This window comes from Mustela lutreola, chromosome 17 (genome assembly GCF_030435805.1).
Source record: "Mustela lutreola isolate mMusLut2 chromosome 17, mMusLut2.pri, whole genome shotgun sequence".
NCBI lineage: Eukaryota > Metazoa > Chordata > Mammalia > Carnivora > Mustelidae > Mustela > Mustela lutreola.
Window position 1 is genome coordinate 1,250,254 of NC_081306.1, and position 23,119 is coordinate 1,273,372.

At 57.0% G+C, this 23,119-nt stretch overlaps 3 protein-coding genes across 20 annotated transcripts in view; all 3 read left to right on the forward strand.

The window, feature by feature from the left end:
- TMEM219 (transmembrane protein 219) overlaps positions 1–3,296 on the forward strand; it is a 46,863-nt gene extending 43,567 nt beyond the window's left edge. For 11 of the 12 annotated variants that reach the window (XM_059155565.1, XM_059155574.1, XM_059155575.1 and 8 more), the window contains 3 exons: positions 68–297; positions 1,683–1,852; positions 3,037–3,296. In XM_059155565.1, the coding sequence (XP_059011548.1) occupies positions 68–297; positions 1,683–1,820 (368 nt within the window). In that variant the 3' untranslated portion in view covers positions 1,821–1,852; positions 3,037–3,296. Of the gene's footprint in view, positions 1–67; positions 298–1,682; positions 1,853–3,032 lie in introns of all 12 variants that reach the window. The other variant, XM_059155563.1, reaches the window with a different exon arrangement.
- Positions 3,297–3,890: 594 nt separating this feature from the next.
- On the forward strand, positions 3,891–8,037 carry LOC131820010 (translation initiation factor IF-2). Its single transcript, XM_059155487.1, is given in 7 exon segments — positions 3,891–4,021; positions 4,233–4,384; positions 4,387–4,440; positions 4,443–4,552; positions 4,554–4,623; positions 4,626–4,904; positions 7,901–8,037. Coding segments are annotated over 6 exon segments (783 nt in total). The 3' UTR covers positions 4,892–4,904; positions 7,901–8,037.
- TAOK2 (TAO kinase 2) lies at positions 7,901–23,032 on the forward strand. 7 transcript variants are annotated; one of them, XM_059155556.1, is made up of 18 exons: positions 7,901–8,067; positions 8,251–8,322; positions 8,418–8,519; positions 8,995–9,040; positions 9,164–9,260; positions 9,407–9,520; positions 9,627–9,718; positions 12,563–12,656; positions 12,760–12,841; positions 13,645–13,812; positions 13,966–14,265; positions 14,410–14,571; positions 16,047–16,412; positions 16,501–16,704; positions 17,015–17,254; positions 20,354–20,566; positions 21,502–21,684; positions 21,776–23,032. In XM_059155556.1, the coding sequence occupies exons 1-18, from the start codon at positions 7,936–7,938 to the stop codon at positions 22,295–22,297; spliced, it is 3,189 nt and encodes a 1,062-aa protein (XP_059011539.1). In that variant the 5' UTR covers positions 7,901–7,935; the 3' UTR covers positions 22,298–23,032. The 7 variants fall into 7 exon arrangements, with proteins under 7 accessions (XP_059011539.1, XP_059011540.1, XP_059011541.1 ...); XM_059155557.1 differs by having other exon boundaries at positions 13,966–14,247; XM_059155558.1 differs by having other exon boundaries at positions 13,984–14,247.
- Positions 23,033–23,119: the final 87 nt, after the last annotated feature.

Here is a 23,119-nt window from a genome sequence, read left to right on the forward strand (position 1 = left end):
GAAGTCTGAAGATAGCTTCCACCCCGCCCTCCAACTTCTTCCACTGCCTCTCCTGTGCCTCTCGCAGGATCTTCTGCGGAAGAGCGGGTCCTCATTACTGCCAGAGTGACCACAGAAAGGACCCCAGGAACGTGCCTGTATTTTAGTGCTGCTTCAGAAATCCTGCCCTCCAGCCAGCCGCCCCTCTCCTGCTCAGAGGAGGGAACAGGAAATGCCACCTTGAGTCTTCAGACGACTGAGGAGTGTGTCAGCGTCTGGAGCCACGAAGGCCTTGTGCTCACCAAGCTGCTCACCTCGGTAAGAGCCTCGGGTTTTTGGGATTTCATATGCTGCCGGCTGAACGCTCTGCCTTGAAGGCCACTGAGGGCAGTTTTACCTAATAGAAAAGGCACGGGCTCTTTAATTTTGCCCCAGAGGCTGTGTGACCTTGAGCAAGCACCTGAGCCTCTCTGAGCCTCAGCATCCTCCTCTGTAAAATGGAAAACACGATACTATCTCCTGATGCCAACAAATAAAGATGAATGAGAATGAATGTCAGGTGCCCAGTACAACGCCTGCTACGTCACAGATTGGATGAGTGAGAGCTATTACTGTTAACGATTGTCTTTAAACAGAATAAAATATGATCTCCACCTTAAAGGAATGCAGAAGCTGTAATGAGAGGCTGAACGGGCTAATCGCTATCATAGAGATGTTATTCAAACACAGAGTAAGGAGCAATTAACCCTAACTTGAACATTTATGGAGAGTGCTTCACAGAGAAGGTGGCATTTAAGAAAGAGAATTGTGTACAGTAGTTTATAATGTACAAAGTGCTTTCAGGTTCATTATCTCATTTGATCTTAAAACAGCCTTTTGAGGTAGCTGTTATTATCCCATTTTACAGACGAGGAAACAGGCTTAGAGAGAGGGAGTGAATTGCCCCAGGCCACATAGCTGGTTAAGTGGCAGACCCAGGATTACAGCCTGTGCCTTCTGACTGCAGTCCCGGGCTGTGTCTGCCCTTTCAGGGTGACCCTGGAGGAGGAGGAAGATGTGGGCAGAGAATGCAATAGAGGGGATTCTGGAGACGAGACAGAAATCCCAGGCCAAAGGACCCGCGTGAGCACAGACCTAGAGATGGAAAAGTGTCTGGCCTTCGAGGGCACTCCATGAGGAGGGGCTTAGGAAAGACTGAGGGGAAGAGACAGGAGAGAGGCAGGGGCCTGACTGTGAGGCTCCGTAACTTGAGGCTAAAACTCTGTGACTTAATAGTACAGGCCATGGGGGCCACTGATGCTGGGTGAGAGGGACCGACCGAGCGGAGGAGACAGGAGGCTGCTGCGTGCTTTTCCCTCACATGTGCAAAGACCCCATGGGGAACACCACTCGGGAGCTTAAAGCAGAGAAAATACTGGTTTCCAGACCTAACCCTGCTCGAGCATATTTAAAATGGCAGTAGTGAACTTTCCTATCTCATGGAGACATCAGAGCGGCTCGCCCGATGGTTGGGTGAGAAAGCAGTTCATAGACCATTGAGACCATTAGCTTGTATGGAAATTACATTTTCCATTTGGTTGCTCCTTGGATATAGAGAGCCCTCTCCCCGCACAGGGGCTTTTCTCTATAGCTCCTGGCCCCGGGGATAAAATGTCTTCCCAGGAGAAGATATTCATTCCTCCTTTCCCTTTGCCCGTCCTTAGGAGGAGCTGGCTCTGTGTGGCTCCAGGTTGCTTGTTTTGGGCTCCTTCCTGCTTCTCTTCTGTGGCCTTCTCTGCTGTCTCAGTGCTGTGTGCTTCCACCCGCGCCGGGAGTCCCACTGGTCTAGAACGCGGCTCTGAGGGCGCTGGCCTAGTTCCCGTCTTGTTCTCAGGTAAGGTTCTTTGCCCCAGTCCTGTGGGAGTAGGGATGGGGAGACGTGGCAATTATAACTGAGACAGGGTCATTCGTACACAAAGTGGTTTTACTTATCTCTGAACTTCATGTTCATACTCTTCTGTGACCGCCTTCGTGCGGTGAACATGCGGATTTTGAGATTCATCCGGAGCTGTAGTTCATATCCAAGCTTTCTGGCAACCGTGGTGAGCTAACAGGATTCCGATCTGAGGATGCGTCCTGGATATGAATTCTGTTTATTTCGCTTTTGTCCTGGAATCCTACTACCCAGTTTCATGATGCAGATTTTGTAAAACTCACCTTGAACAGGATAAAAGGATTGATGACGCCCATCTACTGGGCACAAAGTATGTGCCGAAGCGTTTTACATGCACTTTCTCTTTTCCATCGGCCTTCATTGCATTTAGAAAAAGTTGAGTTTGCCCACAGTCTTTGGAGGAACACACCTAACAAAGGTGGCAGTGGGCGGGGAACCTTTTGGCTAACTAGTCCATGTGTCTGCTCATTAAGGAAAGAATATTTCTATCAAAAGTCTCACTCTGTCAGGTGGAAGTCATATAATCTGAGAGTCATCTGTTGTGTGCCCAGCTCTTAAACTGTTCTCAGCTTCAGTGAGTAGCTGCGGTGCCCTAGGAGATGGCCCGGGAGAAGCAGAAACAGCCCAGGCGCAGGGAAGGGCTCTGGCCACAGGAACTGGACGCTCGAGGTCCACATTGCTGATTCTGCTCAGGGCTAGGCTCCACCCACGTGGGTAGGAGACAGTGGGACCCTCATCGCTGTTCTTGGATCTGAGTGACTGGGACGTGAAGGCTTTCTGGCTCCTGGCAGATCCGGGGTCTGAAGGGCCCGCCCGGCTGGGATGGGTGCTTGTGCCCATCTGTAGTCACTACTTCCTCTGCTCCTAACTTACTTTTCTTTTTTTAAGATTTTATGTATTTGACAGAGAGACAGAGATCACAAGTAGGCAGAGAGGCAGGCAGAGGGATGGGGGGGCAGGGAGCCCGCTGTGGGACTCGATGCCAGGACCCCTGGGACCATGACCTGAGCCACCGGGGCGCCCCCTTCCTCACTCCTTACAACCAGCGCGGAGCTTCCCCCGAAGCCGTCTAGTCTGTCCTGTTTGTTCCAGTTAAGATTTGTGTTTGTTTGTGTGTGAGGCAGAGAGCGGGCGAGCACCCAGGAGCCGGGGCGAAGCGGACCCCACTGAGCGGGGACCCCCACGCACGGGGGCTGGATCCCGGGACTCCAGGACCGTGACCCGAGCCGAAGGCCGACGCTCAACCAGCTGCGCCTCCGGGGCGCCCTCTGCCCGTTTTCAGTCTCCGTTTTCTGCAGGTGTGAATCGGCTTCTGCGGACTTTGTTCGAAGGTGGAGGAAACGGAGAGCCGGAATGTGGGGAATAAAAGGCTCTTTCGCCCGGCGGCGCCCGCGGAGTTTACTGGGCACGGGGCGGCGCCGGGGATTTCGGGGCAGACGGCTTGCGGGCGTGGCCGAGCCGCGGCTCCGGCTCCGGTGGGGGACGGCGGCTCCGGTGGGGGACGGCGGCCGGCGTGAGGCACGGTGGCCGCGGCTGCGCCCCGCCCTGACCCGCCTTCGGAAGACCCTGGGTCTCGCGCAGCCGCGCCGCCCCGTGCCGGGTTCTCGTCAGCGGAGACTCGGTAGCGCCCCTCGTCGAGGGCCTCCGGCGGGATGGCCACGAGCAGGCCGGACAGTGCCGGGGGCCCGAGCGGGTCGCGCAGCTGCGAAAGGCCTGCGTCCGGAAGGGGTCGGACGGACTGCGTGTCCCCAGCACCGAGGCCTCGAGCGCGGGAGCCCGCGTCCGGGCTGTGCGGTGACCACCCAGAGCCGTCCGTTTTCCCGCCTTCTCCGCGCCCAGCGAGCCTCCTTCCCTGGCCCCTCCCAACCGCTGCCCTGTACGCAGGCGCAGATCCGGCCGCTTCTTTCCTCCCCCTCGCGCCCCCTCAGAGCTTCCCCTAGCAACAAGCTCGGGCTCGGCGCTGAGGCGGGGCGAGCGCATGCGCCGCAGCTCTCTCCACGGCCACTTGTCGGACCGCTTGCTGAGCTCCTCCCCCTCCAAGCCTAGCCTTTCTCCCCGCCTCCTCCCACCCAGGGTCCGCGTGGCGGAGCGCGCGCGCACTCCGGCCCGGTAGCTGCCCGTCTCCCTGGCCCCGGCAGTGAGGATAGGGGGGCGGGGCCATTTCCTGGGGGTTCCGCCCCCTTTGGCCCGGCGTCCCTACCGCGCCTGCGCGCTCCCGCCCGGTCTCCATCTTGGAATTGGGAGGAAGAGGGAGAGGGAGACCGGGACGAGCCCGGGGCCGTGGTGCGGAGAGAGGCTGAGCCTGAGAAGAGGAGGGGAGCGGAGGCGCGGGGACCGTCCGTAGCTGCAACCCTTCAGCTGCCCTCAGGGGAGAAAAGGGGAAAGGGAGGAGGCCGGGGCGGGAGGGAGGGCTGTCACCCTCGGACCCCGGTGTGAGAGGGGCCGTGCGGCCGGACGTCCTCGGGGTGGGCCCCTGTCGGCGGCCGGAGAGCTGGGGCTCAGGCCCTTCGGTCGCGAATCTCCGGGCTTGCCCCTCGCTTCGCAGATATCCGGGCATCAGCCCCCCGACCCCACATATCCAGGACCCGGGCCCCAGCCTCTTTAAACCTGGGGCTCTGTTTCATAGGATTTCAGAAACCTGGGGTTCAGGCCCCGCGCGCACCGGTATCCGGGGCTCATTCCCCGCGCGATCAGATACCAGATTCAGCTTCCCTTCGCCCAAGTATCTGGGGTTCAGACCCCACAACCAGAAATCCGGGATTCAGCAACGGTCGCCCTCGAGGAGGAGGAGGACTGGACCGCGAGGTCAGATCAGGTTGTCACCCCCTCCCCTCCAGGGGAGGCTTCCCGGGCCCGCCCCTCAGGAAGGGCGGAAGCCGAGGAAGAGGTGGCAAGGGGAGAGGTCTCCTTGCCCCTCTCCCAGCCGGGCAGAGCCGCTGGAGGACCCCGGGAGCAGGCGGAAGCGCTGGGGCACCATAGTGACCCCTACCAGGTGAGACACGGGGGGCAGGGGCGCGGGTCCCTTGTCTAGCATTGAGAAGAAAGGGTGCTCCTTTTGGAGGAACGGGGCCTGGGTAGGCCCTCTTCCCAGGATGAAGCCCCGTGGGCCGGTGGCGAGCCTCTGGCTAGCGGAGCCTTCTGCGGCCACCTTGTTCCTCTTCATTATGTCCGTGCGATGGGGGACCTAAGGTGACAGACAGGGTCTTCGATGTCACGGGGGGGGGGGTGACACCCTAGGGTGCCTGAGCTAACCAGACGGGTTTGCACTCTCCTGGTCTGTGTTCACTTGGCCCCTTACAGCTGCCTGTTCTCTGATTGTACCCCTTCCTCTGGATGGCTTTGGGGGGCTGATCCCTTGCCTTTGAGCTGCAGGGTGGGTCCACCTACCTGTGTCTTAGGCTTGGTCTGCTTGGACGGTCCTTTCCAGGCAGTGTGTGTGTGTGTGTGTGTGTGTGTGTGTGTGCATTTGTGTTGAGGAGTGCCTGGCAGTGTGTTCTCCTAGCTGGATCGTTACCTTCCAGCCTCCCGCGGATGGTGTGAGCGATCTGTCATTTAGAAAGTGCTTTACAGGGGCTTTCTCCCGCGACCCCTCCCCCTCCACTCCCCCGGGGGCCGCTTTCCTTGCAGTCTTCCCATTCTGCAGTTGAGAATATTGAGGCCTGGAGAGGTTGCCCAAGGTCACACAGTGGCAGAATTAGGATTTTGAAACCCAGATTCTTGATCGAGTTTTGCCCCCACCCCGCTCCATCCCTGTCTCTGGGCATCTCTTCTTGGTCAGGGATCCAGAGGCGAATGAGTTGGGGTGAGACTGAAGAGTGAGGGGAAGAAGAGCTTCCTTTTGGGGAGGGCTGTACTCCGAAGCGTTTTCTGACGCCTGTCTTCTGTCTTGTGGATTTTTCTCTCGGCTGTGACCTTCATCGTTACCCTGATTCCGTTCGTTGGCCTGGGTTCCTGCGAGGGCTCTCTCTTGTGACAAATGATAGCCATCGTGGGGTCTCTTCACAGTCGAAGCCACGCTGCTGGGGTAGGATGGTCCCCAAAGTATGAAATCCTTGTGCTGACCCTGGAGGCAGGGAAGGAGAGGTCCATATGCCAAGTGTCTGCACAGTGTTTGTAGGTTCGAGATCTCATTAAACACCTCACAACAGCCCTGTGCTGCCATCATTTTATCAAAGAGAAGACCAAGTATAAGGAGCCTCCGGAAAACCCTGTTGTTGGATGTTGCTGGCGAGCTGGACTGGGAGTGTAGCTGAGGGACAGGCGGACTTGGGTTTCCTCATCTGCAGAAGGGTGGGAACATTGTTTGAGAAGGTGGCTGTGATTTCGCTCAGACATGGGTAGCCACACACACGTTCCTTATTGGAGGAAGGGGCCCAGTGTGATGTTTTGCTGGCATCCCTCGTGCGTGGCTTGGGGTCCTGGGTCGGCATTCTGGGCTGGGTGCTGGTAAAGAGGTCAAGAAGATTCCTGTGGCAAGTTGTGAGCCCCTGCCTTGGTGAGTGGGTGTTTGGTGGGGGTGAGAGGTGGCTGGCGGTGTGGCTGGCGGGAGAGTGGAGAGAGGGGCCTGTTTGGAGCAGCTTGGGAGCTGCTGAGGGCTTGGCTGAGGGCAGTCAATCAATCTCCTAGGCTATTCTAAGCCCTCTGCACCCTGGGGGCCCACTGAAGAGTCAGGCTTACTTCTTGCCCTCCAGCTTCCAGTTGGGCTAAGGAGACCAAATTAACCACACAACAGGAAACAATGCACGGCAGAATATAATTACACGCTAAATTGTTAGGTGCTTTAAAGGAGCTAGAACTCTGCCCTGGGAGTCCAGCTCTGCTCTAAGCTCTTTTTGTGCCTAAATTCCAACAAGTGCTTAGCCGGGAGCCTGGCCTGAAATTCCCTGGGGCCGAGGGGCGGGGTCCTGGCTTCTTCCTGCTCCGGGAGCTTTCTGGGGGTACCGGGCTGTGTGCTCTAGGAGCGCGCCCTCAAGGCTAGACTGGCCAAGGGAGGCTTCCTGCAGGATGGGCAGGAGCTTGAGGGGAGTTGCTAAGACAGTAATAAGCACACTGGCCTGACGGAGAGAGGATCCTGTTCTCTGACCTTGGAGAAATCCTGCTTCCTTTCTGTGCCTCAGTCACAGAGTCTGTAAAATGGTGACCACTGTCTGGCCCTGCTTCTTTCCTGCACAGCAGCAGAGGACCAGCTTTGGGCAAGACTTAACCTTTTCGGAGTTTATTTCCCCATCTGCAAGATAGGGGTAATAGTAAATTCTCATAAAATTGTGGGAAGGATTGAATCTTGGTACCCCGCAAACGTTCTGGACCTTTTCATGAACCACGTGTGGTTGGACTGGGCAAGTAGGGCGGCCCAGGTCACAGGCCCGAAAAGCCAGCGGTCACTGCGGTCCCTGTCCTTCCCGTTCTACACCTCCTTCCTACCACAGTGTCCCTAACCCTTTTTGAGAGCAAGTCCTCTGGCCCTTGTGGGCCAGTACCCACTTCTAACAAAGGCCGGATTTCCACTGCCTCCGGCCTGGCTGTTTCCTGCTCTCTTCCAGGGTGTGAGAGGTTGAGGGAGGAGGGGCCTCAACGCCAAGGGGAACAGGAAGGTGCCTGGAAATATGGGGGGTATGGGAGTTGTCGGACAGGACACTTGGGAATCGGGGTTCTGGCTAGGAGGTGGGATCTTTTATTCTTGAGGCAGGAAGTAAGGGTTGTAGCGAAATGGATCTTATTGGGGGCTGGCGGTGGTGAGGATGCTTTGCTCTCAGTCTTCCTAGCAGTTTTAGGGACTCCAGGGACCCGGCCCCCGTGCTCTGGTTGCCAGGGCAACTTCATTTTTTTGGAGCTTTGATGTTGTTCCTAATCTCCCCCTTGCCCTTCCTCTGCCGTGCCTCCCCCTCATCAGGGAACTAGTGGAGGAGAAGGCAGAAACTTGAGAGGCCCCTTCCTTTCTCCCTCTTACTGTCCCATCTTTGCTCTAAGGATCTGCTCTTCATTCTCCAGGTCAGGCCCCACTCTCAGGGCCCCCAGGGGCCATCATGCCAGCTGGGGGCCGGGCCGGGAGCCTGAAGGACCCCGATGTGGCTGAGCTCTTCTTCAAGGATGACCCTGAAAAGCTCTTCTCTGATCTCCGGGAAATCGGCCATGGCAGTTTTGGAGCTGTGTACTTTGTGAGTTGGGGCTTAGGAAAATGGGGTAGGGGCAGGCACTGCCTTCTTCCTGACCTGGGTCCACAGCCCGCTACACGGCTGTACCACGCCGGCCTCTCCTGCCCTCCCCTGCTGGGCCAACAAGACTGCCCGCTGCCCAGTTCTCACCAGGGGCCTTCACCACCTTCTGATCTGGTCTCACAGGCCCGAGATGTCCGGAATAGTGAGGTGGTGGCCATCAAGAAGATGTCCTACAGTGGGAAGCAATCCAATGAGGTGGGTTAGGTTTGAAGAGACTGCTGGGGGGCAGAGCAGGGAACCCCAATCTCAATGTTGAGGCTGAGTAAGCCTCTCCTCCTCTGACCTCTCAGAAGTGGCAGGATATCATCAAGGAGGTGCGGTTCCTGCAGAAGCTCCGGCACCCCAATACCATTCAGTACCGGGGCTGTTACCTGAGAGAGCATACGGCTTGGGTGAGCTAGCCCCCGACTCTGGCCTGATCTTTGCCCCCGTCCTTGTCCTGGTCCAGTCTCTTAGGCGGGCCCTATTCCAGGTGCCGTTATAGGGACCTTGGAGAGGAGGAAGTCTCCCCCAACTTCTTTAGTCCTCAGACAAACCCATGAATAGCAGTGTTTGTCCAGAAGGAGAGGCTGGTTTGAAGATGGACGTAAACTGTTAGTAGTTGGAAAGGGGCACATGGGCTGGAGGAAGTGGAGCTAGAATGGGGCTTTGAAGAGATTCAGTTGGGAGTCGTGGCATCTTGGGCTGTTTCTAGAGGACGCCCTGGCTCTAGGGACTCTCAGCAATGTCGCTTTCTCGGTCGTCCTCCCTCTCTGTTTTCACCCCCGGGCGCAGTGACTGCAGGATGGGCAGAGACACTGTCTGGATCTCTGCCCAAGGGAGATGGGGCTGGGGGCGCTGGATCTCTGACCCGCTCTCCTTTCTTAGCTGGTGATGGAGTATTGCCTGGGCTCAGCTTCTGACCTTCTAGAAGGTAAGTGGCTCTGGCCAACAAGTGGGAGAAGGGAGAAGAGCAAAGACGCTGTAGGGGAAGGGAGCTTGTTCCATCCCCACCCCTGGGCTCCCTTCAGTTTGGTGTTTCTCCCTCACTCCCCAGTGCACAAGAAGCCCCTTCAGGAGGTGGAGATTGCGGCTGTGACGCACGGGGCCCTTCAGGGTCTGGCTTACCTGCACTCCCACAACATGATCCATAGGTACGAGCTGCAGCGACGGTGGCTGTGAGGGGTGCAGTCTCCACTGCTCATTTGGCTGGGCTGTGGCCTTCATAGAAACTTGGTGCTGAAGCCTTGCGCAGCCTTCCTGAGACGCGTGCCTTACCCCCGGGCGTTGTCTCTGGTAGGGATGTGAAGGCCGGAAACATCTTGCTGTCGGAGCCAGGCTTGGTGAAGCTGGGGGACTTCGGCTCTGCGTCGATCATGGCACCCGCCAACTCCTTTGTGGGCACCCCGTACTGGTGAGTGGGAGTCGTGGTGAGTGGAGAGAGTCCCCAGGATGTTGGGAGCAGGAGTTGGCAGAGTCTGGGTGCCCGATCAGCCTCTTTCTTCTGACCTTTCTCCCAGGATGGCTCCGGAGGTGATCCTGGCAATGGACGAGGGGCAGTATGATGGCAAGGTGGATGTCTGGTCCTTGGGGATAACGTGCATCGAGCTGGGTGAGGACGCGTCCTCTGTGCCCTCGTCCTTTTTTCCTCTCCACTCCTTTCTCTTTCTCTTACCATCCCCACACCGTCTCCTCCGCAGGCTTTCAAACTCCTGTCCGTTTGACTCTACCCTTGGTCCCCGAGTCAGTTAGCTGTCAAATCCTAACAGCTCTTAGACCTGAAGATTTCGAACCACTCTTCCCTTCCTGTCCACTACTCTAGTTCTCTGTCTTCTTTTCTTTCTTTTTAAGATTTAATTTATCCCACAGAAAGAGAACACAAGCAAGGGGGGAGCGGCAGGCAGAGGCAGAGGGAGAAGCAGGCTCCCCACTGAGCAGAGAGCCCGACGTGGGGCTCCGTTCCAGGACCCTGGGATCATGACCCGAGCTAAAGGCAGAGGCTTAACCTGCTGAACTACCCAGGCGCCCCTCTATATTTTTTGAATGCCCACCGAGTGCCATGCTATGGCAGCAGGTTCTGGGGGTAGAGCCGTGAATGAGGTTCTTGCCCTCATGGAACTTACCTTCTGGTTGGGGAAACAGGCATGTTTTCTCTCAGTGCGATAGAAGCTGGAAGGAGAAGTTTCAGGAACAGTACAACCGTAGAACAAGGGACCTGACCTAGTTCAGGGGCTGAGGGAAGGTCTCCTCGTACTGGAGATGTCTAGGCAGAATGGTAAGACAAATAGTAGCTGTGTGAAGACTGGAGGGAAGAGCATTCCAGACAGGAAAGAGCAGACGTGGGGAGCCGAGCCTGGCTTCAGTTGTTTGGAATATTGCACGTAATGCCATGTCAAAAGCATTGAGTGGTAAGGCCAGAGGTTAGGCTCAAGTGAGTTCATGAGGCCTTGGAGCCTGTCCAGCTTACGCTACTCACACAACCGTTTGCACGGTAGTGTTGGTGAAGCCTTCAACGTGGTGCCCGGCACAGCTAGTTGCCGCAAAAAGAAATGCCCTTAGGTTCTCTTATCAGTGACTTCCTCCTGTGCTGATGTTTCCCACCTACAGTCTCTTCTTCCCTCCGGTCTCTCTTACGGAGAGACCCGCCCAGCTGGGTGCTGCTGCTGCTGCTTCGCTCCCCTCCATAAGCCTTTAATGCTCCCCATTGCCTTCAAGACTGACGCCGTCCCCAGCCTTCCTTCCACCCAGCTGAAGCTTCTGCTGCCGGAAGCTTGGCTCTCTCCTCCTGAGCTTGCCGGGAACTTCTCTACTGTCTTGCCTCGGTTTATATTGTGTCTTCTCCCCGAAGGCCGAGATTTGCACGTATTCTTGTTCTCCATCTCCACATGTCTGCATTTGCCATTTAAGGCCACAGCCGGACAGGTGTTGCAAATATGTGAAACAGGCCAGGTATGAGAAAAATTGGGAGCTGTCCTTTATATTTCTAGTTTTTGGTAGAGACATGAATGCAGAGACTGTTTCTCTACTGCCAAAGAAACAATCAGTCCTGATTATAAATGACAGCTGATATTCTGTATCAGAGAAGCAATGAGGAGAAGGCTCTGGCAAACTGGAGATTGCTGTTGCTTAGTTCTAGCCCGTCATTGTGCAGGAATGTCAGCTCCTTTTCATCAGATCTAATTCTTTAGGGGAAACTTGAAATTTAGATGATAGTGGTGATGATGATGATGGTTATTGTTAGGTTGGAATTTTATTCAAAAATCACTGTTTGGGGTGCCTGGGTGGCTCAGTGGGTTAAGCCTCTGCCTTCGGCTCGGGTCGTGATCTCAGGGTGCTGGGATTGAGCCCCGCATCCGGCTCTCTGCTCAACAGGGAGCCTGCTTCCTCCTTTCTCTCTCTCTCTGCCTCCCTCTCTGCCTACTTGTGATCTCTCTCTCTCTGTCAAATAAATAAATAAAATCTTTTTTGAAAAAAAAGCACTGTTTAGGAGCTCCTGGGTGGCTCAGTCATTAAGTGTCTGCGTTCTACTCGGGTCATGATCCCAGGGTTCTGGGATTGAGCCCCGCATCGGGCTCCCTGCTCAGTGGGAAGCCTGCTTCTCTCTCTCCCACTCCTCCTGCTTGTGTTCCCTCTCTCGCTGTTTCTTTCTCTCTCTGTCAAATAAATTAAATAAAATCTTAAAAAAAAAAAGTGTTCAGGCCAAAAAACATAAACACCACAAAACATGTGTCTGGCCCACAAGGAACTCCTCCTGGCTTTTAACTTCTCAGCTGAGGCCTCGCTCCAGTATCCCTTTTTCCAAAAGACCTGCCCTCGATCCCCTGCCTGGGTACCAGTTTGAGGGCCCGCCATGCACACCCCACTTCCAGCCGTTTTTCTGTCTCCTTCCCTGTTGGGCTGGAAGTTCTTCGAGGATAGGGCCCCTGTCTTGTTTTTCCTTAACTTCCCCATAACACTTAGCAAGTTTTTGGCTCCTATTTGGAACCTAATAAATGTTAGCCGGGCTGATAACTGTTTCCTTCGGCCTCCTCCCGTGCTTACGCACATGTTGTTTTCTTTGATCTCTCCTCCACTGTGTGCAGGGGAAAGGGTCAATATTGAATTTTACAGAGGGAATTAATTGAGATTATGAGACTTGGTCAGCAAGGAAGTCAGGGAGCTGAGGTGTGGACCCAAATCTTTTTTTTTTTTTTTTAAAGATTTTATTTATTTATTTGACAGAGAGAAATCACAAGTGGGCAGAGGGAGAGAGGGAGGAGGAAGTAGGCTCCCTCTGAGCAGAGAGCCCGATGCGGGGCTCGATCCCAGGACCCCGAGATCATGACCTGAGCCGAAGGCAGCGGCTTAACCCACTGAGCCACCCAGGCGCCCCTGGACCCAAATCTTTTGATTTCCGTTCTAGCCTCCGCTGCCTACCTGCCACCTCTCACCTTCTGCCTGTTGACTTTTTCTGTAGCGGAACGGAAACCACCGCTGTTCAACATGAATGCGATGAGTGCCTTATACCACATTGCACAGAATGAGTCCCCCGTGCTCCAGTCAGGACACTGGTGAGGACGGGGATTCCTGGGCCCAGGGGTTCGACTTTCCAGAGGGTGAGGCTGCGTGGCTCATGCCCTTCCCACCTCTCCCTTACCCGCCCCTGACATTTAGGTCTGAGTACTTCCGGAATTTTGTTGACTCCTGTCTTCAGAAGATCCCTCAAGACAGACCAACCTCAGAGGTTCTTCTGAAGGTGAGGGCTCACTGCCCTAGCAGTCTCCTAGAACTGTGGCTCGTTAGAATCACTGGAGGAAGCCCTCAGTGACATTAGGGATTCCCAGTTCTTCCTCCACCAGCCACTTCACCTACGAATTCCCACCCCCCTTCCCAGTGCCCAGTGGACTTTGTGTTTTGCAAGATTTTGTCTAGAAGACTGCCTTTACTTATTAAGTAATAACTTGTTTTCCCATCTTTTATTAATCAAAGATGTATGTAATTGCCAGCCAGAGCTTCTGGTCTGCGTGCGATAACCAGGGTTGCCACACTGATCTGATGTAATTCAAGCCAAAAGCCTGTGTAGCCTTGTCTTGGGTAAATGTATGATTTCCCTTAGGTGTTTTTTGAGTTACCAAAAGTAGAGGGGCCCCTAGTCCCTTCACAGATCCATGGAGGCCTAAGGAACTCTAGTTGGGAACTGATGAAGACAGTCTAGGTTGGCCTATTTGCTTTATAATCATGGGATACCTTATGAGGTCCAGAGAGGCCTCATGATGTGTCCAGGGGCACACAGCACTTTGACAGACGACCTGGACTACAATCCAGATCTCCTGACTGTTCTTGTCTATCAGCCGTGCCTGGGAGAACAGGCAACTGCCCCGGGAGTAGTGATTGGGTGGTGAAAATTCATGCAGGAGCAGGGGTTAGGACAAGGCTAGCATCAGTTCATGGTGGACATGAGTCCCAGGGAAGTATCTCAGGGCAGAGGGAACACCAGAGCCCATGGGATATTGGGAGGCAGGGTGCTTGGCAGCAGGCCTCAGCATTCTCTCCCCTCAGCACCGCTTTGTGCTCCGGGAACGGCCACCCACGGTCATCATGGACCTAATCCAGAGAACTAAGGATGCTGTGCGGGAGCTAGACAACCTGCAGTACCGTAAGATGAAGAAGATACTGTTCCAAGAGGCACCCAATGGCCCTGGTGCTGAGGCCCCAGAGGAGGAGGAGGTGACCCAGCTTACCATAGCACCCCGTATACCGCCGTGTTGTGCTCGCCTCCTGGCAGCCGCTTGGCTCACTTTCCCTCTCCCTCTTCCTACCCTGTCTCCCTGTGCTGCCCCTATACACCCTCCCCTGTCCTTCCCCTTCCCCGCCCGACAGCCTGCGCCCTGTCCGCAGGAGGCCGAGCCCTACATGCACCGGGCTGGGACGCTGACCAGTCTAGAGAGTAGCCACTCAGTGCCCAGCATGTCCATCAGCGCCTCCAGCCAGAGCAGTTCGGTCAACAGCCTAGCGGATGCTTCAGACAACGAGGAGGAGGAGGAGGAGGAGGAGGAAGAGGAAGAGGAGGAGGAAGACGGGCCCGAAGCCCGAGAGCTGGCCATGATGCAGGAGGGGGAGCACACGGTCACCTCCCACGGTTCCGTCATCCAGCGACTGCCGGTGCGCGCCTTGCCCTCCGTAAGCCTGGCGGTGCCACGGCCGGTCCCCCGCTCTCCCTCCCGTGTGATTGCTTCGCTAAGTCTCATGGGGTCTCCGGGGAACTCCCTTTGGGCCCAGTAGCCTCTGAACCTTGGACAGCCCTTTTACCTTCCTTTCCTCTAGGGTTCTGACAACCTGTATGATGACCCCTACCAGCCAGAGATGACCCCCAGCCCTCTGCAGCCGCCGGCCGCCCCGGCTCCCGCCTCTGCCACCTCTTCTGCCCGCCGCCGGGCCTACTGCCGCAACCGGGACCACTTTGCCACCATCCGTACTGCCTCCCTGGTAAGCGTGGCCATCCGCCCTCAGCCTGGATGCCCCAGACTCCGAGTCCAGAGATGATTTTTCCCAGCTGTGGTGCTGGATTAAGTGCAGATTCCACCCTCACTTTCTGTTGTTTTCTCTCACCTTTTCTCCTCAACCTTCCCCACTCAGCAGACTCTCAGCAGAATGTTTTGGTTACATCGCCTGATATGGGTATTCCAAGCTTGGTGAACTCTTGCTCCATCCTCGTGGCTAGGCTTAATTAGTATGTCCTGTGGCGTCTTCCCAGGCTCCTGGCCAGCCAGGAGCTTCACATCTCTGTGCGTTGTTGCTCCCACATGGCATTATGACAGATGTGCTGGATTTTACATCCCTGGAGGGCAAGGAATGGTGGCCAGTGTCTGCCTCATACCAGTGATTGGCTCTCAGGCCCGCACTCATGCCTGCCTCTCATCCTTCCAGCTCCTTTGCGGGGAGAGGGTACAGCCCATTGGAGAAATGAGAGAATCGTGACTCAGACGTGCTCTTGTCCAAGGCACTTGCCCAAACACCTTTGGTGGTTCTCAAATTTTCAAATTAAGCAGGACCTCGATCCTCCTAAAATCAAGTCACGGGGACGTTTTTCTCCGTTCACAGGAGAAAATGATAGACTTTTCACGGAATGTAGTTTTCGTCCACACTTTCAGTGCACCATTAGATGACATTTTTGCTTAGCTGCGGGCACCAGCATCGATTACCTTAGAGGCCAGTGGTCAGTCTGCTGCATTCTGTGGCTAACACTTGTGGTCGAGTGTTGTGCTGGGACAGCCCTTCACATCCTGTGATGCTCAGTGCTTTGGTGCTGTGCAGAGAGGTCTGTAACTTCCAGGGACTTGGCCACCTGGACTGGTTGGAGTCATGCCTACTTGACAATGGGACCTGAGCTCCAAACCTCAGGTGGGGACATCCAGGCCCAGTGTTCTTGATACTTCCAGCATCTCATGGCCGAGCTCCCATCTCCGGGGCTGTGTAAGGAGTCCTTACCGACTCCTTATTACACTTCAGTGTTTGGTGAAATGGAAGGAAGCCAACACTTGCTAGATCAGCGCGTTTTATTAGACACTAGTTCATCTGTATCACAGTTGGATCTCCACAGCTTCCTACAAAAGGAGATCATTGCCCCATTGAGCTGGCGAGGGAACTGAGGCTTAGTAAGTTAGTAAGTGGGCGTATAGCCCAGGTATTTCTGATTTCGACTTAGTTTGAATTGTTGCCACTTTTGTGCTGGGCCTGGGGTCTCACCTGGGTCTCAGCAGTCTGTGAATTGGACTGTGTGCCCGGCATCCTGTGGAGGCAGCAGGCTCCCGGGGGCTGAGTGTGAGGAAAGCGCCAGATAAGAATTCAACCTGTGAGTCCGACACGCGTGCTCTCCGGTGGAGCCCAGCGACCGTTGCGCCGTGTGTGTTAACGAGGTGGGCAGAGCTGAGCCCCGCTTCTCATTCTCCCTCCTGCCCCAGGTCAGCCGCCAGATCCAGGAGCACGAGCAGGACTCGGCGCTGCGGGAGCAGCTGAGCGGCTATAAGCGGATGCGACGACAGCACCAGAAACAGCTGCTGGCCCTGGAGTCGAGGCTGCGGGGTGAACGGGAGGAGCATAGCGCGAGGCTGCAGCGGGAGCTCGAGGCCCAGCGCGCTGGCTTTGGGGCTGAGGCAGAAAAGCTGTCCCGGCGGCACCAGGCCATCGGTGAGAAGGAGGCCCGAGCAGCCCAGGCCGAGGAGCGTAAGTTCCAGCAGCACATCCTCGGGCAGCAGAAGAAGGAGCTGGCCGCCCTGCTGGAGGCTCAGAAGCGAACATACAAACTGCGGAAGGAGCAGCTGAAGGAGGTGGGCCCGGGCCGCAGCCGTGGTGGGGGGGGGGTGCTGTGCTGGGCGAGGCGCCCTGACCCCCTGCCCTCCCCACTGTCTTGCCCAGGAGCTCCAGGAGAACCCCAGCACCCCCAAGCGGGAGAAGGCCGAGTGGCTTCTGCGGCAGAAGGAGCAGCTCCAGCAGTGCCAGGCGGAGGAGGAGGCAGGGCTGCTGCGGCGGCAGCGCCAGTACTTTGAGCTTCAGTGTCGCCAGTATAAGCGCAAGATGCTTCTGGCGCGTCACAGCCTGGACCAGGACCTGCTGCGCGAGGTGGGCCACCCCGTCCCCCATTCCCGCCCACAGCACAGGCACCTACCCCTTCGTTTGCCTCACTTGGGCTCATCTATCCCCTTTGCCCTCTGCCGTGTGCCAGCTTGGCTTGTTTCCTCATGCCTGCCAGACCCCGCTAGACCCCGCTAGAGCTCCCTAGGCTTCTGCTCCCACACCAGCCGGGAGCTTGGCTCCCTTACATCCCTTAGCTCCCTGTGCTCAGCTCCCTCTGCCGGGGAGTCCTGGGGCTCTCTTGACACCAACAAGGCTTCCTGACTGGGCTCGGGGCCCTGCCTCCCTTCTGCCTCAGGATTTGAACAAGAAGCAGACCCAGAAGGACTTGGAGTGTGCACTGCTGCTGCGGCAGCACGAGGCCACGCGGGAGCTGGAGCTACGGCAGCTCCAGGCCGTCCAGCGCACACGGGCCGAGCTCACCCGCCTGCAGCACCAGACGGAGCTGGGTAACCAGCTGGAGTACAACAAGCGGCGTGAGCAGGAGTTGCGGCAGAAGCACGCGGCCCAGGTTCGCCAGCAGCCCAAGAGCCTCAAAGTACGTGCAGGCCAGCGTCCCCCGGGCCTCCCGCTCCCCACTCCTGGGGCTCTGGGACCACCCAGCACAGGCACCCCTAGAGAAGAGCAGCCCTGCTCATCTGGCCAGGAGGCAGTACTGAACCAAAGAATTCTGGGAGAGGAGGAGGAAGCAGTTCCAGAGAGAAGGATTCTGGGAAAGGAAGGGGCCACCTTGGAGCCAGAGGAACAGAGGATGTTGGGGGAAGAATCAGGAATCTCTAGTCCCGGTCCACAGAAACATAGGAGTTTGGTTGATGAGGAAGTTTGGGGTCTGCCTGAGGAGGAGCTAGAAGAACTTAGAGTCCCGTCCGTGGCCCCCCAGGAGAGGAGCATCGTAGGCCAGGAGGCAGCTGGGGAGTGGAGGTTATGGGGCCAGCAGGGCGGGAGCCTGCTGGATGAGGAGTTTGAGTTTGGCTGGATCCCAGGCCCAGCACTAACCCCAGTCCCCGAGGAGGAGGAGGAGGAGGAGGAGGGAGCTCCGGTTAGGACCCTGAGGGATCCTGGAGATGGCTGTCCCTCACCAGACATCCCCCCTGAACCCCCTCCAACACATCTGAGGCACAGCCCTGCTAACCAGCTCCCTGGACTTCTGTCCCACGGTCTCCTGGCAGGCCTGTCCTTTGCAGTGGGGTCCTCCTCTGGCCTCCTGCCCCTACTACTTCTGCTGCTACTCCCACTGCTGGCAGCGCAGGGCGGGGGTGGCCTGCAGGCATCGCTGCTGGCCCTTGAGGTGGGGCTGGTGGGCCTGGGGGCCTCCTACCTACTTCTTTGTACAGCTCTGCACCTGCCCCCCAGTCTGTTCCTACTCCTGGCCCAGGGCACCGCACTGGGGGCCGTCCTGGGTCTGAGTTGGCGCCGTGGCCTTATGGGTGTCCCTCTGGGCCTTGGGGCCTCCTGGCTCCTAGCCTGGCCAGGTCTGGCTCTACCTCTGGCAGCTCTTGCAGCTGGGGGCAAATGGGTGCGGCAGCAGGGCCCCCGGATGCGCCGGGGTATCTCTCGACTCTGGTTACGGGCCCTGCTGCGCCTGTCGCCCATGGCCTTTCGTGCCCTGCAGGGCTGTGGGGCTGTGGGGGACCGGGGCCTGTTTGCACTGTACCCTAAAACCAACAAGGATGGCTTCCGCAGCCGTTTGCCTGTCCCTGGGCCCCGGCGGGGTAATTCCCGCGCCGCCCGACACCCACTAGCCCTGTTGGCAAGGTTTTGGACCCTGTGCAAGGGCTGGAACTGGCGCCTGGCACGGGCCAGCCAGGGGTTAGCCTCGCACTTGCCCCCCTGGGCCATCCACACCCTGGCCAGCTGGGGCCTGCTCCGGGGCGAGAGGCCCAGCCGTATCCCCCGGCTGCTGCCGCGCAGTCAGCGCCGGCCAGGGCCTCCTGCTTCTCGCCAGCCAGCACCTGGGACTCTAACTGGGCGGCGATCCCGAACCCGCCAGTCCCGGGCCCTGCCTCCCTGGAGGTAACCACCTCTAGCTCCTCCTCAGCCCGAATCCGGAGCATCGAGCACTTTATCCCCCACTCCTCAGTGAGGTTTCTCCGGTCCCAGTCCCCCCCCCTTTCACCCCTCCTTCCTTAGTGTGCCTCCCCGCCTCGCCCCGGCCCTTCGGACCTGCAGACAGGCAGCCTCCCCCCGTGGAGTCCGGAAGTTACAGTCTGTGCTCTCCCGACACTCCTCCCCCACCCTAAATTATTGCTGTTCTCCCGCTGTGTGTGTGCTCATCCTCACCCTCATCAACTCGGGCCTGGGGCCAGGGGTGGCGGTGGGTGGGAAGTCATGTTTTTTTTTTCTCTCTTTGATTTTGTTTTTCTGTCTCCCTTCCAACCTGTCCCCTTTCCCCCACCAAAAAAAAAAAAGAAAAGAAAAAGACAAACACAAATAAAATATCTGAGCGGAACCGTACCTTTGGCCCAGGCTGCCTCTGTCTGCTTTGTCCTGCCGCCTAGCCTCCCGGGTATGCCCCCCAATCTGGACCCTTGGCCCCCAGTTCCATGACCTCTTCACCCCCATCTACGTTATCTTAACCCCTTCCACTCCTCAGCCTCATCCTCTCTGCCTTCATAGCTTCGTTGCGCCATGACCACCACCAGCTCGGAGGTCTGAGCCCCTGTTGAGCTTCCAAGAACTTCTTGGTCCCATAGTCGCCCCATTGGTGGATTCTCTCCAGAGAGTCCTCAGGTTCCGGGTCCTTTTGCCCTCATCCCCTGCCTTCACTCCGGCCCCTCCCCTCGGTGGTTCCCTTCTGTCTGGGAGCTGGATTTCCCTCCTGGCATTAGGCTTTACCCTAGAGGGCTTGGGGATGGATCTGCAAATCCTCTACAGTAAGGGGTGGTGAGTTTGGGGGGCCCGTGGAAAGGGGCTTGGTTGTGGGCTTGGAGTGGGAGCTGAGTACACAAGGGGTGGGGCCGGAGTGTGAGGATCTGGTCAGGTAGCCGCTGCTGGCCCAGCGAGCCTGTCAGGCCCTTCCTGGCCACCTCTTTTGGCCCTTTCCCTGGTGTGGCCCAAGATGGGGCACTCCTTATCCGTTTTCTGGCTTGGAGCTTCTCCGCCTTCCCTCCCTCCCTCCCGAGGTGCTGAACCTGGGACTTCTCTGTCTTTCCTTAGCTGTGTCGCTCTCTTCCATGGGTGTGATGTGTGACTTGGTTCTCTCACTCTTGTGCACATGCTGTGTCTGCTCCTGGGTTTCCGTCTCTGGGTTGTATTTTCTCCCTCTTTGCATGGTCAGAGCTTCTTGTGTACACTCAGTACCCTTAAGATTTTCAGTTCCCTGTCCATAAACTCTCCTGCTGTTCCTTGTGAGTTTTCTACCCAACTCTGAACTTGCTCTTGGAACCTGTCTTGTTTACTTCGTGTCTCTTGCCCATCGAGCATCTGCCTGATCTCTCTCAACACGATCCCATCTCTCCGTGTCTGTCTGTATACAGCTCCCCCCGCCCCCTCTGTCTAACATGTTTTCTGTTTCTCTCCCTCTCCCTGTCTCTGCTTCTGTCTCCTCTTCTCTCTCTCTCTCTCTTCTCCCCTCTCCCCGGTTGTTCTTCCTCCTCCTCTCCTTGCCCCCACCCCCCTTGGTCCGTCCACTGCATAGTCTAAGGAGCTGCAGATCAAGAAGCAGTTCCAGGAGACGTGTAAGATCCAGACTCGGCAGTACAAGGCCCTGCGGGCTCACTTGCTGGAGACCACGCCCAAAGCTCAGCACAAGAGCCTCCTTAAGCGGCTCAAGGAAGAACAGACCCGCAAGCTGGCCATCCTAGCCGAGCAGTACGACCAGTCCATCTCCGAGATGCTCAGCTCACAGGCGGTGAGGCCTGGGGTCCAGGGAGGGAGCACGTGGAGGCTGGCTTCCGTGTGCCCGGCTTCGTTACGGGCAGTGGGAGTGGGGAGTGTGGACAGAGACGGGGCTTTTGTTCTGGGGGGAAACTTGGATCCTCCCACTGGCCGTATTCTCCGCAATGGTTTCATTGTCTCTCTCAAGTATTTTCTTGAGGTCTTGTCAAAGCCAGCCTGACTACCAAGAACCACCAAGCAAAGAGTGGCTATAATTTTTTCCTGGGCTTGAGTTAGTTTAACGTGTTAACAGGGAGCAAATCAAAATGACTGTGGCCCTTGGGCCGATTTACTCAGACTTCTGGAGGATTTTGAAGATTGCTGTTCTAAGAGTGATCACACAACAACACTGGAATGGGCCAGTTAAAAACGACACGTAGCGTAGAACACCGAAGTGCCCTAGTCCCTGCCATTCTCTCGCCCAAGCCCACCTCTCAGAGGGAACTGGTAATAGTTGTAGTTTAGATTTTTTTTCCCTATGCATATTTGGAAAACTACGTACAATCTTAATCTGAAATTGTATTGTACGTACTGTTCTTTTTCCACCTTCTATTTCTTGGACACTTTTCCATGTGGAAAAGTCTCATTTTTGAAACAGTGTAGAATTTTCCATGGTATGAAGGTACCATCGTTTCTTTAACCCATCCCTTATTGGTGGACATTTAGGTTGCTTCCAGTATTTTGCTATTACAGCGCTTCGGGGAGCTCCTCCGAGCACCTGTGCGAGTGTACCAGGGCCATAGATTACTGGAAGTGTAATTGCTGTGTCACAGGGTATGGCGACCTTTCGTTCTGCTGGATGTTGAGACTGGCTGCTGCTTGAAACCCGAGGGCCCAGCCTACCTGGGGCGGGGGAGGGGTGTGTGTGGCGGGGGGGAGGCCCCTAACATGCCTTCTCCTCTTTGCCAGCTGCGGCTTGATGAGACCCAGGAGGCAGAATTCCAGGCCCTTCGGCAGCAGCTGCAACAGGAGCTGGAGCTGCTCAACGCCTACCAGAGCAAGATCAAGATCCGCACAGAGGGTCAGCACGAGCGGGAGCTGCGGGAGCTGGAGCAGCGGGTGGCTCTGAGGCGGGCACTGCTGGAGCAGCGGGTAAGGGGCTTTGACGCCAGGGGGCATCGGGGAGGGCGGGCTCCCCACGTCCCGCCCGCAGACGTGCTAACCTCTCTTCTGGGTGTCCCAGGTGGAAGAGGAGCTGCTGGCCTTGCAGACAGGGCGCTCCGAGCGAATCCGGAGTTTGCTCGAGCGGCAGGCCCGTGAGATCGAGGCTTTCGATGCTGAGAGCATGAGGCTGGGCTTCTCCAGTATGGCTCTGGGGGGCATCCCAGCCGAGGCTGCTGCCCAGGGCTATCCCGCTCCACCCCCTGCCCCTGCCTGGCCCTCCCGTCCTGTTCCCCGATCAGGGGCACATTGGAGCCATGGTCCTCCTCCACCGGGCATGCCCCCCCCAGCCTGGCGTCAGCCCTCTCTGCTGGCTCCTCCAGGTCCCCCAAACTGGCTGGGGCCCCCCACACAGAGTGGAACACCCCGTGGTGGAGCCCTGCTGCTGCTAAGAAACAGCCCTCAGCCCCTGCGGCGGGCGGCCTCGGGGGGCAGTGGCAGTGACAGTGTAGGCCCACCTGCCGCTGCGGTGCCTGGGCCTCTGAGCCGCAGCACCAGTGTCGCTTCCCACATCCTCAATGGTTCCTCCCACTTCTATTCCTGAAGTGCAGGATGGAGGAGCAGATGAATGGGGCAGGGGCAGGGGCAGGGGCAGGGGTGGGTGGAGCCTGATCCTGGAGGGCTGGAAGGGGAGGCCCATCCGAGGGTGGGGGACAGGATGTTGGCTCCAGCTCCCCTCAGACCGCCTCATCTCATGAGCTTCTTGGGCTGGCCAGTGGCCCAGGGCCAGCTTGGGCATAGGTGCCTCAAGGCTGACCAGGAGCCCCTGCCTCCCCACCATGGTGCCAGGGTCTCTCTCCTCCACAGCCTCGGGAAAGGAGGGAGATGTGCGTGTCAAATATTCATCTGGTCCCCTGGGGGAGGGGAAGGGTGGGTCTAGATATATTATATTCAGAGAACTATACTGCCCTGTGTCATGGGGCCGTGGACTGGGGATGCCAGGCCCCCCAGACCTGGGGTGTGGCAGAGCAGGTCTGGGGTGGGGAGAACAGAAGGAAAAGGCCTTCCTAGGAAAGAAGGATCAGGATGGGGTTTGGGGTCAGGTTGCCTGGTCTCTCCATCTCCCCCGTGGCTGTCTGACGTCCTGTGCCGTCTTGTCCTTTTTTTTTTTTTTTTTTTTTTTTTAATTGAGATCAGAGCTAGGGCAGGGGAACAAGGGAAGGACCTTCGAAAGGGCTGCTCCCAGACCTGGGGGCAGACATGGGAGCCCCTCCCAGCTATGGGGTTGGCACAGAGCCCCACAGCAAGCTTTTAATAAACTGTTGGTTATTCTAACAGACCCCAGGACTCACCGTTTCTGTCCAAGGTGTGGATTAAGGACTGTTCGGCGGGAGGTCATATTGTTACTTGTCTTTAAAAAGGGAAT